Source organism: Heptranchias perlo, chromosome 22, assembly GCF_035084215.1.
Source record: "Heptranchias perlo isolate sHepPer1 chromosome 22, sHepPer1.hap1, whole genome shotgun sequence".
Classification (NCBI taxonomy): Eukaryota; Metazoa; Chordata; class Chondrichthyes; order Hexanchiformes; family Hexanchidae; genus Heptranchias; species Heptranchias perlo.
Genome location: NC_090346.1, coordinates 42,347,125 through 42,360,808, shown reverse-complemented (window position 1 = coordinate 42,360,808; position 13,684 = coordinate 42,347,125). Strand labels below are relative to the sequence as shown.

Here is a 13,684-nt window from a genome sequence, read left to right as displayed (position 1 = left end):
ACAAGCACATGACACATTCATATCAAATTCCTATATCTGTTATTTAACAAAGGTGTTAACCTGTTTATTTTCAATGGATTAACACCTCAGAAGAAAAAAAGAGCTTGAATTAATATAGTGCCTTTCACACCCTCACACTGTTCCAAAGTGCTACATAGCCAATTAAGTACTAAATGGCAATAAGAATTTTTAGTGGTGTTGTTTGAGGGATCAATTTTGGCCAAGGCACTGGGAGAACTCCCCTGCTCTTCGAATAGTGGCGTGGGATCTTTTTTATCCACCTGAGCAGCCAGACATCACTTCAGTTTAATGTCTCATCTGAATGACAACACCTGCGACAGTGCAGCACTCTCTCAGTACTGCACTGAAGTGTTAGCCTAGATTATGTGCTCAAGTCCTGGAGTGGGGCTTGAACCCACAACCTTCTGACTAAAGAGTGCTAAAATATTTGACAAAGGAATTTGACATAAATTTGTTTCTGCCTTTGTACGGTGATATTGCACAATGTAATGTCCAGTGTACGAGCACAACCGAGTATTTTTCCATAAACCCCTGCCACTATTGTACAGTAAACACAGTCTTCAAAGTCCAATTGGCCAGTTTTCTAGAGAACGCATTAACAACTTGAGCTCCTGAACACAGGGCGCAGGTGCTGGGATTAGAATAAATATTGTTAATAGCAATTACTTAATTTGGATAAAGCAAAGATTTTACTTTCTGCAGAGGCATTCCCATCAGAAGCTTCCTACTGTACAGGTAATTACTCTGAGATCAGCGAAAATCCTCTCGGTAACATGTCTATTGTGGGAATTGAAAGTTGAGCAGATGCCACTGTTCTCTCGAACAATGCAGGTGAGTCAGTGAAAGCAGAACTGCCAGTTGAAGTGAATGTGTGCTGTGAGCCCTAAACTGCTTTTCAAGCTTCACCTCCAAAGCAGGGGATTCCAGCAACTAGACAGGTGTGGCAATTGTGACAATCACATGTTGCTGAATAATGTTGTACACAACCTTTTTAACCCATTAGCGGCACAAAATATAACCAGGGTATACCTATATGGTTATTGTCTCTGAATTCATAATTTCTCACTGAGGTTAATAATTACTTTATATTTGGTAGCAGCATGATGTTTAAACCCAGAGGTAAATTGGGCTTTGTTAACATCAATGTTATCCACAGATTACTGATCGATACAAAACTGCTATTGTTCTTTTACCTTCGATAATTCCCCACTTGGTTTTCCTGCCCAAAATCTTCTTCCCATTCACTTGATGTTCCTGGTCAGTGCCCACAACTGCAAATGGAATTTTTTCCTGTGGGAGGGAAACCACAAGAGCAGATATTATTTAAAAAAAAGAAAGAACTTGCATTTCTATAGCGCCATTCATGGCCTCAGGACATCCCAAAGCGCTTTACAGCCGATTAAATACTTTTGAAGTGTAGTCACTACTGTAATGTAGGAAATGCAGCAGCCAATTTGCACACAGCAAGGTCCAACAAACAGCAATGTAACCAATGTTTTTAGGTGTTGGTTAAGGAATAAATATTAGCCAGGACATGAGGGAGAACTCCCCTGCTCTTCTTTGAATAGTACCATGAGATCTTCTACTTTCACCTGAGGGGGCAGACAGTGCCTTAGTTTACCATCTCATCCGAAAGACAGCGCCTCCAAGAGTGCAGCACTCCCTGAGTACTGAACTGAAGTGTTGGCTAGATTGTGTGCTCAAGTTCCTGAAGTGGGACTGTGAAACCACAACCTTCTAACTCAGAGGCGAGAGTGTGCTACCCACAGAAACACACATGACACATCAGAGGAGAAAATTGGGACTGGAAGTAAGTCCTTGAAACCACCAACACGTCAACATCTCTCTCAGATGAAGACAACTTCTCTTCCTTGCAAGAACCCTCCTGGCTGTATTTTGTATTTGCTTTTAAACATTATATAAATGCAATAAGTAAACTTCTAATTTTTTTTAAAAAATGGAATTTAATTTTACATTTTACAACATTGAACTGTTGAATCTGGTTTTACCGTTATGTAAGTTTGACTCTTTGCGGAACAAAAAATTTCAGCTTGGCATTGATTTACAGATATGGCCAAGCTTGTCTTCTTTATTACCTTTCTACCAGATTCAGCCAGAAGAACTGCGTAATCTATACATTTATCATTCCACATAACACAGTCTGGCAGGGAATGTTACTGGGATTTCTCAAATCATTGTGGCAAATTTACATTATAAGATTGCTGCAGAAACAGACAGTAATCAATTTGATTAGTGTAGACTTTTATGTTGGGTATTTGTCTCACAACTTCAACCTTTCATGTTTCTGATTACGACAGGGCCTCATGAAGATTGTTATTGTTAGTGTCAAAAGTGTAGATCTGACTGTGACTAACGTTGAAACATTTTTTTAACCTGGTTTTAACGAGGTTCAGTTAAAGATACGACAGTCTGGCTGATGTACATCGGAACAGAGACTATTGTATGCTGGAATAAAACAAAAAGAAGTTTTGATATGCAATTGCAAAGCCATTTGCATTGTTCTGTCCAGAAGTATCCCTGATATCTGTATAGCTGTGGGTGTCCTGCAGCACAAATGTCAACTTGAAAGGGTTTAAGTGTTACCCTCAAACACCAACCATCCTTTGTGTTTGATATTCTGTGGATGTCTTGACAGCCTGATGCAATCGTGAGATGCATATATTTGGTTTGCTTTGTTTTTGGGTAGATCATCAAAGAAATTGTAAAGTACATCTCTGGCACACTTGAGCCAACTGAGCAGTCCCTTCTGAAGCCATGGGAGGGGCAGGAGGCTCTGTGGAAGGTTAGCAGGAAACCCTCATGTAGGGTTATGGTCAGGTCCAGTTTTACTGTGAGTTTAGTGCCAGAAATAGTACCTATTTTCTTGGTATTCGAAAGAGAAATAGTTGTGGTCTGTATATTACTGTGAATATGCTGTGTGTCTTTACTACTGTTTACTTTTCTACTTATTGTTAATATAAATCTGTTTGGTAGTTTATAGCCAGAGTCATGGTCTGACAGAGTGTTTATTCTACCACTTGTCAAAGTAAAGGGGATCACATGTAATGTATCCAGTAAGCTGAACACAGTAACAAAGGTTTCTGTTCAACCCCCAGGGCTGACTATAATTACCCAAATATTGGGCACACTCTGTTTTTTAGGGAGCGAGGGTCTGTTTACCGGTGTGGAACAAGAAGAAAATATTTGAAGTAAAAGCCTAAAAATTAGGGATTACAGAAAAGAAGTATTTGTTTTAGATCTGAATCAAGTTTGATAGTGAAATGGGAAGGGTGATAAAGGGTTTAGAAAATTGGAAAGCAAGTCTGTTACATGTTACATTTTTATAATTGATCATACAATGGAAGCGTTTTAAAACATAACTTAGGTTGATTGTCAGAAAGATTTATAGAGTCATTTTAAGTATGAACAGACAAAGATGATGGACAAGACAAGACCAACTGCCCATCCAGCCTGTCCCATAATACCAGGCAGTATTATTCCACAGACCTAACCAAAATCAATGTGTTCATTAATGCACTGCAGCCCTGCCAGTGTTGTGACTGTATATTAACTTGAAATTACGTTCATTTTAATAGGAAGGCTATGGATGCTGGGTTCCAGATTTGATTGATTTTTAAAATTTTTCACTAGCAAGTTAAAAAAGTGTCTTTACAACAAAAGTTAGACACAACAGAACGGAGCCGGTCGAGTGGTTCAATTAATGAAGTCATGTGCAGCAGTTTATCCTTAATTGCCAATGCACAAGAGTTTCTAATTAAAAAAAAGTTGTCGGCATTCTTTAATACAAGATTCTTACATTACAGATACATTTAAATCTAAAAATTACAGTTTATTTTAGAATCGAGGCAGATTTTGGCCACGACGGCTGGAAAATTGGCCTTTATATCCTGTATGGGTTCTTAATTTTAATTTTAAACTAGAATGAAAAAGGTCACATATATATTCTACTCTTTTAGGGGCAGAAGCTGAGAAAATATATCCCACACCTTTGGGGCTATAACTCAAATAAGACTGACTGGAGTGTACGATTGAGATAAATAGTGGGAAGGTTTTGTTTGTAGTCTTTTCTAATAAAAGCTCCTCTTATGGTATTGTACTCAAACTCCCATTCTGGTGTCAAGCCCTCAGTGAAGAACATCAGATGCAACAGAGTAAAAAGACTCTGAAATCTTTAAGAAACATGTCAATGGAGGCGTTAACCTGCTTAAAATAATTTAAAAGGGTTAATTGCTAAAATAGCAAACAACAGCAATGGCCCAGGAACACGTAAAACGCTCATATGCTAATGTTGGAAATAATTATTTTTTGGGCTGTTGATTTTAGATAGGTACAACAGGCCACTGTAGCAGCTGCACAGCAAGACTGCTAACTGTTACAGTGAAGCAAAATGGCCGCTGCAGAAGAGCCGAACAAAACAAAATGGAAGAGCACAGAAATGCCGAGACATATTTTGGGCGATTGGTGCTCAAACCGGAGACCCTTGACCTGTGTGTGGCTCTGTCCTGGTTATTCTGCCTGGTGCCACTTCCCCAGCTAACCCCTGCTGGACCCACAATCCTGTCATGAAAGGGAGGAGGGAATCTAGCTTCGGGGTGTTATATTTAACTGGAGACTCGGCTGCAAAGGTTTCTGATGTCTTTGGGTTGTCAGAGTTTCGCACTTTATACTGTAGCGTGGGGCTGACTGATGAAGTACTGCGTGTTTACAGTTGATTGGCCCTTTGCAGGCTGTGGTTTTCTAGCAATAACAATGACGTACTTGATCTCAGGTTACAAAACTTCCCTTTAGCTGCAAAATAGCCCTGAACTGCAATGGGTTGGTGCTCTAATATTAATACACTGGGCCACACAGCGGCAGGATAAAGGTATGTCCTCGATTCCCCAAAAGCAAAATTCCCGATCTCAGCTGTGCAAGGCACCAAGTAGGATTAATCATGAGGTGGGTGGAAATCACCTGGATTACTCGCAAACATCTCAGCAATGCTCAGGCTTAATTGTATCCTACCCTCTCGATTAGCAAATGATGAGTGGCATAGTGAGAAGGGGAAGGGAGAGCATTGATAGCTGATTTATCTGACTAAATAATGTCAGAATTCATTTTAAAAACACAACAGTGCAGAAAGCTGTAAGCTAGTATGTAATATTTGACGGGATATCTACTACAATATATGAAAAATCTTGTGTCAGTGCGCACTTCTGAGTAACTTTTCCCATTACAAATTCCTATGACCTTTTCATGGCAACTGCCTATGTAAACTTGTCTTGTTGTAATTCACCCTCGTGCCAGTAGTGGCACTGCAGCGGGGGGAGGGTACAATTACCGCCAGACATATTTTAGATGGCAATTCCCATTATAAATGTGGATGTAGAAATTTATAATGGAGAAGGTTGACAGTAAGTGCATGCTAATATAAGATTTATAACATATTAATATTAAAAACGCTAGTGAGTAGTGCTGTTAAGAAGCTGGGCAGCACTGAGCAGCAATTACAACTACTGATTGGCAAAGGGGTAGAAGGTCTGATATGCTGCTAAGCCTTTCTGTAATTAGCTTTAATGCAGCCGGATTAAAGGAGGGTAAAACACCGATCCAGGGTGCTCAGGTATGAAAACCTGCCCAGTCAAATAACTCGCTAACACACACCGTCGAGGCTGACACATCAAGAAAGGCCACGTAAACCCGGTAAAGTAAGTAAAAAAAGACCTGGATTTCTATAGCGCCTTTCACGACCTCAGGATGTCCCAAAGCGCTTTGCAGCCAATTAAGTACTTTATAAAAAAAAAAGTGTAGTCACTGTTGTAATGTAGGAAATTTGCACACCGCAAGATCCCACAAACAGCAATGAGATAATCTGTTTTAGTGATGTTGGTTGAGGGGTAATTTTGGCCAGGACACCAGGGAGAACTCCCCTGCTCTTGTTTGAAATAATGCCATGGGATTTTTTACATCCACCCGAGAGGGCAGACGGGGCCTTGGTTTAATGTCTCATCTGAAAGACACCTCCGACAGTGCAGGACTCCCTTAGTACTGCACTGGAGGGTCAGCCTAGATGTTGTGTTCAAGTTGGACTTGACTTAGAGGCGAGAATGTTACCAACTGAGCCACCAGATCACACCTTACAGGTACAGGAAGGGCACGTGACTGCAGAACCACAACATGGCATGACAACTATCGGATGAAATGAGGGGAAAAGAGATCAGAGATTACTGTAGGGAGGGAATTCTTTTGTAAGATGCAGTGGGTTTCCTTACTTTTGTGTTGTTTTGGCATAGAGGGAAAAATGGAAGAAAACACATCAGAGGAATGCACAAAATAGCCTCTAACGAAAGTGATCGCAGTCTGGGAACATGGGATGCAACGAACCGAGGTTCAATTATGAAACTGCTGTGCTCCTAATGAAGATATTCTTTTCACACTTACTCTTACTGTATCGTTTAGTAATTTGTCCTCAGAATCTTCATCAAACTCTGTCTGGGGGTAAACACTAATGGAATAGTTTCTCAGGTCTTGTCGAATCTGAAAATCAATAAAGACGGCTGTGGTTAAAGGCTGCTGGTATGGAAGGCGTCAACATGGCGAGTAATTATCGACGCATTCAGCGGCACTGGTAGTTGTCAACAGCGTGTTTTGGCTACTGACAATGCCAGCTTCAGCTTTCGTTGAATTCATTGCCTTAGGTGCAGGAAAACATTTTTCATCAACCTGCCAAGTGTAGAAAGACCAGGGCGCAAATGTGAGAAAAGTTTATAAGACTTAAAGAGCACAAAGATATGACAAGAATATTATTGTACAAAAAGCAACAAGGGACATGTCTGCACATCTGGAAGATTTAGTTTTAAAGAGTATATGCAAAGAAATGCTGCATTGATGTAGTGTTAGTAAGGATGTGATGAGTAAACTAGAACTGAAAATAACATGGTTATGCAAATTACCTTATAGGTGTCATGATGGGAGAGAGAATGCACTGCAGGAATGAATTTCCACGAGCCAAATTGTCTCAATCCCCACTGCTCTTATGTTTAAAGGCAAAGCAGGACACGTAATACGACATCTGAGGAAGCTGTTTTGCTGTGGTGAGACTTCAAAATCTCCATTAGACTCAGTGTCCCAGTCAGCTGATCTCACTTCCTCCCCTCCCCCGTGACCAGTGAGTTTCCTCTGGTGCCCACAGCTCATCAGTCCTATACTAACGAGGCTAGTGGGCCAAGCTGCCGTCGGCCTCTTTAGGCACGTGCTGCGTGCACTGGTCTGGGACTGTGCTCCAATTTGGGCGCGGTCCGATTTCTAAGGCCGCTATTTCTGCCAAAGTGAGCTACTTTCACCTCTGGGCAGATGTCGGTGTCAGTGAGGGCACCGAGCACCTCCCGCAGCCTGTGCTGCCAGGTATCCCTCCTTCGGTCCTCCTCTGAGCACGATGGATTCCACTGGGAAACGCATTGGTGTCAGCGATATCATGGGGCCAAAAAAAAGGACTTTAAGGCACATGAAAGCCCAAGTGCCAGGAGGGAAAAAAACCCCCCAAAAATAGCCAAGTTTATGAAAAATATTTTCTGACTGTTCCAACAGACTGTTTCTAATAAAGAAAAAGCTCCAGTGAAAAAAAACTAACCTCATCAAAAAGTTTTCCTTTGGGTAGGATGAACGTGGGCCAATTTTTAAATCAGCAACTGAAACAGCTATTTCTATGAAGCAGCAGAAGAATGCATCATTAAAACACAAACAATCTCCAGCATTATCCAATTCTGGATTCGGCTCACTAATAACTGCTACAGTTCAAAGCGGCTAAATAAATGATCATCAAAAAAAAGCTAACAGCACATAAGTGTGGTCACAATTGGACTGCGGTGAATAAATAATGTATACCATCAGTGTAGTGGACAGTACCAAATACATACCCTCTGTTTAAATTCTCGTCTCTCGTCTAAGGTGAGCGTATCAGCTTTAGCGATAACTGGGACTATATTGACTATTTTGGCTAGGCGGTTCATGAACTCTATATCCAATGGACGTAACCTGCAAAAACAGCAGAATAATCCAAGATTTGCAGCTCCATTAGATTGGCAATTTGAGATTTTTCCACTTCGAGGACATGGAATAGTTTGCAGAGCTCTCTTTATTACATACATGAATTTACTTCGCCCTTCACTACTCGTAATGAGAATTTACACAACATTCAGAAATAGAACAGTAGACATAGACCCTTAAGAAAAGAAATAGTGAGTTCTGATATAACCAGATGAAACAGTGACAACTAAATCAAAGGGGGCTTAACTTGAATTAAACAAACATTATGAGGGGTTAATGTAGCAGCTGAGATTATTTCTAGTCTCGGGGCTGTAGTTTCAGATTAGTCGAGTGCTCTTCACGATGCACTGATGGTACCTCTGGCAAGTAATTCGGCAATGTTGCAGTCTAGGTATTTGCTGGCTTACGTGAAAGGCATTATGGACTTTTGGTAGTAATTCCACCTCTTGTGTATGAACATTTTATAATTTCCAGATGTTTAATTGTACTCAAAGACACTCATCTCTTGATATGTTTCCACAGACAGCAAGACGAAAAGCATATTATGGAGAAGTTTATTACTAAGCTCGCTGTACTGCATAAATTTAAGGAGTCTTACAACACCAGGTTATAGTCCAACAGCTTTATTTGAAATCACAAGCTTTCGGAGCTTACCTCCTTCGTCACCTGACGAAGGAGGAAAGCTCCGAAAGCTTGTGATTTCAAATAAAGCTGTTGGACTATAACCTGGTGTTGTAAGACTCCTTAAATTTGTCCACCCCAGTCCATCACCGGCATCTCCACATCCCTGCATAAATTTGTTAGGTGTGTCTGGTCCTGACTAACTCGATTCTTTTGGAGGTTTAGGAGGCACAAGAGGTGGAGTTAGTACAAAAGGCCATATTGCCATTCACATCATTTCCTGCTTAGGAGCTATTTTCTTTATCAACACTGATCTTTCCTAGGTTTGACAATCTAACTCGAAATTAGAGTCTGTCGGAAAACAATGTGATCTCGAAAGAAATCAGAGTAGCTGGTATCAGACTGACACATTAGTCTCCAACATTTGCACAATGGCAAACAGCAGATTTCTAATGCTCCTGGTTGACAGACAGATCCTAAACAAGGAAAAGGTTAAGTCATTGATGATATTTCAACCAGGAGTTGATTCTTCAATTTGACGCATGTCAGATTCCTATCATTGCAGCTTTATTGTTGAAATTTATCAAGCCAACAATCTTAGCAAGTGGTAGAGCAGCAAGAAAATCCATTTCAATCCTGAGCACCAGGTGAAGGGGATTTTCTAGGGAGGGGCCATACATTCTTGGATAAAACATGTTTCAGCAGATTCTCGCTAAGTCTGAAGGTTACTGGGGGGTTACCACCACTCACTCAGTTATAAATTTGCCTCTACTGCTCAGTTTTCACATGGTCTTTGGAAGGGGAAGACGGGCCATATTAAATCAATACTGCCAGCTGAAGGAAAATGTTACGTCAGCTGAGGGAAAGACTGTCTTATTTTTCATCAAGTGTGTGCCCCTAATACATTACAGCTGCAGAGATTGGAAGGTATACACTAGCCTGGGGTTACTTAAAGCACTCAACTCAAATTGAATATTGGCTACTAAATCACTGTTAATTCAAATAGGTGCTATTCATCTTTCTGGATGGGAGGAGCCGTTATTTGTTTCCCCTCGTATGGGGATCAAATTTATCTTTGCTTTGCCAGAGAGAGAAAAAAATCAGCATTCCTGACAGCGTTTCATAGATTCATACAATGTTACAGCACAGAAATAGGCCATTTGGCCCATCAAGTCTGGGCTGGTGTTTTGGTCTAATGTGATGCACTGTGCATTGGGAGCACTCGAGAAATATTGAAATGAGTTGACTTTGCATTCATTACGTGGCGAGGTCAGCTCGTGTACGTGCAATCGTGCCCAGTGCCTGATGAACAGCAATCCCGGTGCCTCTGCATTGGCCCATATGGCTAATAGCCAGGGTGCAAAATTCTGGCTTGGTTGGGCATGTCTTTGGATGATTACATCTTTTAATAGCTGATGACAGAACATTGATGGAGCTGTGCAGCCGTCTGCAGTTGCAACGGGTTTACTTTCCCGAGTCGCATAAAACAATACAAATTGAAGATAGGTGGAGAAAATTGAACGAGCTCGGTTAATAAGAAGCCAAATTACTGCGTGTTTCCTATTCACACATCCTCTTTACATTTCTCCATTTACGTTTATAGTGTCCTAGTTCCATATTCTTGAACGCGTGACTTAGTCCTATCCCTTTGCTACTGATCTGCAACATGACAAAAAAGAATTATCTATAACGCAATTAAATCACTAACATGATGCACACCCATTAGTCCCATCACTGATTATAGCTGCTAGTATTGTACTGTTTAATATAGACTTTGATTTATTTTTCAGGTTAATTTTTAAGCTTATTTTTTATTTAACCACATTATTCAACACTATTTCAGAGTGGGTGATGCACAAGGATAGTGAGCACATTAATTGTAAGTTACTAGCTCTCTGAAGTGGCCGGAGTCTTGGAAATGGGGCCTGCATTGTCCCGAGGCCAGGGAGCCAGGGACTGAAGTGACCCAAAGTGGCAGATTGGGCTGGAAGATGCAGGCCTGCACTGAGACTTAGGTGGAGGCCAGACTAATCGATGGGAAAGATGCCACTGATTAGTTTTGTTAGTGATTGGTCCAATCAATGAAACGGACAGAAAATCAGATCCCAGAAAAGAAGGCTTCAGGTGATGAGCCAATCAGATCACAAAAAGTAAGGGTTTCAGCGACAAGTGGATGGAATAATTTCTTCACAGAATAGATAGATTGTAAACCTTAAAAATAGTGTAGTGAAAGAAACTCTTTCAACTGCCTTTAAAACCTATGTACCTGCATTCTCTTTTCCCTAGTAACCTAATGACTGATTTCAAATCAAGTCTCGGTATAGTTAAATTTTAATCTATAGCTGCATCAATCAACTAATCAGAGCATTGGATTTATATCCCAGTGGTGGGTATCTAGAGTGATGACATGGCAGAGGCAATTCTCCAGGTTTACACACCGGGAGACACTGAAACTTTAGTTCTGTAATTGCACAAATTGATATTGCAGTTTGCTTGCATCAACCAACACGCTGGCATTGGCTGGTGGAATGTGCCAGATGAAACGCAGACCTTACTCGCACTACACCCACATGATGCATTGAGATCCCATTTGTATCAGCCTGAAGCCTACATCTGGAGGAGTTGCCCACCCGCATACCATGACATCTGGCTGCCTTTCTTGTGATATTTGTACTTGAACCAATAATTATTGTATCAGTTGATACAGTACCATACATACCCTACAGTTATATTGCTGCACAGGAAAGATACCGGAGTTAACACTCCTATGTCACTCAAAGTGGCAGAGTCCTTCTACTAAATAATTGCTCATTTTGAAAACTCTGTTGGACTATTAGCAATGGCTATCATCTAACTGCTTTCACCTTGTCAGTCTTCTTGGTCACAGCTAATGGGCTGCTTCCAGGATAGAGGAGAGATAAAATATGCTTTGAAGCCAGTTAGTAAGAGCAGAACACTTTTTTTTCTTAAATAAATGATAACTAGACATTAGATCCTTTGTTGCATGTTGTCATTTAATCTTATGGGAAGGAAGTAGTCTCTTCAATCTTGGTCATACAGTTAAAGGCACTTTCATCTTCAATCATCAGTTCCTGCAAAATTATCTTCGGAAGACTGATAGAGTTTTTCAAATGAAAACTCATTTGCTCTAAAAGGCTGGAATATTTAGAAAATAACATTCTCGATTTTAATTTTTAACTTTTTTTTGAAAAACATAATTTTCTCTTTTTATCTCTCCCCTGCCAACCAAAAGGCAGCGACTCTTGCTTAAGTCGTGCGTAAGGTCAGACAGTGAGTGTTGGTGGACTGTCCGGCTTACCCGAGTGCCTGGCGGAGGGAGGGCCCCGGGGGCCGTCCGATCTCCGCCTGCTGCCAGTCAGCCAGCTGCCTCTTTCTGCCCGTTTCAGGTGGGCAGTTGGCCAGCGAGATGTAAATGAGTGCTGGGAGCTAAAATAGCTTGGGCTTCAAATTGGTGTTGTTGGTGGGGGGTGGGCTGCAGTTGTAGAGATTGACGGCTGCCCTGCCCAATCAAAACCTGCTCCCAGTTAAATATCCCCCCTCCCCCATGTGTAATATGGGTATTTTGCTACATAGTTTGCTGGAGAATCTTTTTCTACCTCCGTTTCTTCCTCACAGAACTTTACACAGCCCTGGTGAAGATTCCTTAGACTGTCTTCTCCTACTTTATACCAAACCAGTCACAATCTTATGGTGGTTTTGTTCTATGTCTGGAAAAGCTGTGAAATTTGCACCTTTTCTGTGGGCTCTTATTATTCACAACTTTACCATGAAGTTGTGACAGTATCTGTTGCAGAAAAACAATGCATAGCATTGAAAATCATCGCGCTTCAGGCTCTGGTCAGCACTGAGCAGTTCCTTCACAGTGGAGTGACTGTGGGCGTAGGGTTATTACTTGACCTCAGTAGAGACTCTGAGACTCTCCAACCACATGCCAACAGTGAACTCAATTCACCTCAATGATTCAGAAGTAAGGACCTTTTAAAGGCAATTAAAGATTGAAAAATGTATTGTTTAAAAGCTCATGACTTGTTTAATTACAAATTGACACATTTCCCTCAGTACACAGAGATTAATATTCAGTTAATGTTGAATCTATAAAACTGACAATCTAGGTTACAGATAAATTGATACCAATTCTTCACTGATGTAGTACCAGTCAGTACAGGAGTAATGTTAACCTTTGGTGATGGTGTAAAATGGCCGCTTGTTATACATCTCTCCTGATTTTCCTTTTTAACCTATCCTTTTTCACCGTAGCAAGGCTATTCAATTGGACAGAAAGGGTGTTAATAATAACTAGATAAAATGAACCAAAATTTAACGTAACAGATTTTATCCACAGTGACTGAAGACTAATAATACACGGAGGCTATATTTTGCACCATTTTTGAGGAATGCGTACAGTGAATTGATGACCTCAAAGGTTACAGATGGACATTCTTAGGTAACTGCTTCACAGTTCAGTATTAAACAAGGCTAAAAACATCATAGTACTGACAAACTTTTCCCTCTAGCCATCTCGACTGATAATATTTTAGGTTCAACAGGGTTCAATTCCTTCAAAATTGCCATTCTCGCGTCACTGAGGCAGTTGAAGTCTATTAGGGTTTCCATGTTAAAAGGGCACGAGATAAAGGCAGATAAAGCTCTCAGAGGGCAACAAGTATCCTTTGCTTCTGTGCTTAATCACGCGCTTATATAAGAAAATAACAGCTTGTCAATTGGCAGGCAACAGCTTTCATTAGAAATGCTTGAGATGTTTGCTTTCCTGGGCTTGATATGCGAGATTTTAGTGAAAAGCCTATTTTGCAGTCTTCGACTTTTCCCTCTGAGGAAGAAAACTGCTATATTTGTTTTCTTAAGGAATACTAGCTTCTGTGCTTGTTTACATGCTATGCAAATAAGTTTTATTTTCCAAATGTTAGTAATAAATTTAGAGCAGCTGAAATCAGATATACGTTTGTAAAAACTGAAT

General features: G+C 40.7%; 1 protein-coding gene across 7 annotated transcripts in view; it reads right to left on the bottom strand.

Annotated features, from left to right (window-relative positions):
• The window catches only part of septin12 (septin 12), a 300,476-nt gene that overhangs the window by 23,968 nt on the left and 262,824 nt on the right, over positions 1-13,684 (bottom strand). For all 7 annotated transcript variants that reach the window (XM_068003382.1, XM_068003384.1, XM_068003385.1 and 4 more), the window contains 3 exons: positions 7,938-8,055; positions 6,463-6,558; positions 1,215-1,311 (listed from right to left, as the gene is read on the bottom strand). In XM_068003382.1, the coding sequence (XP_067859483.1) occupies positions 1,215-1,311; positions 6,463-6,558; positions 7,938-8,055 (311 nt within the window). The remainder of the gene's footprint in view (positions 1-1,214; positions 1,312-6,462; positions 6,559-7,937; positions 8,056-13,684) is intronic.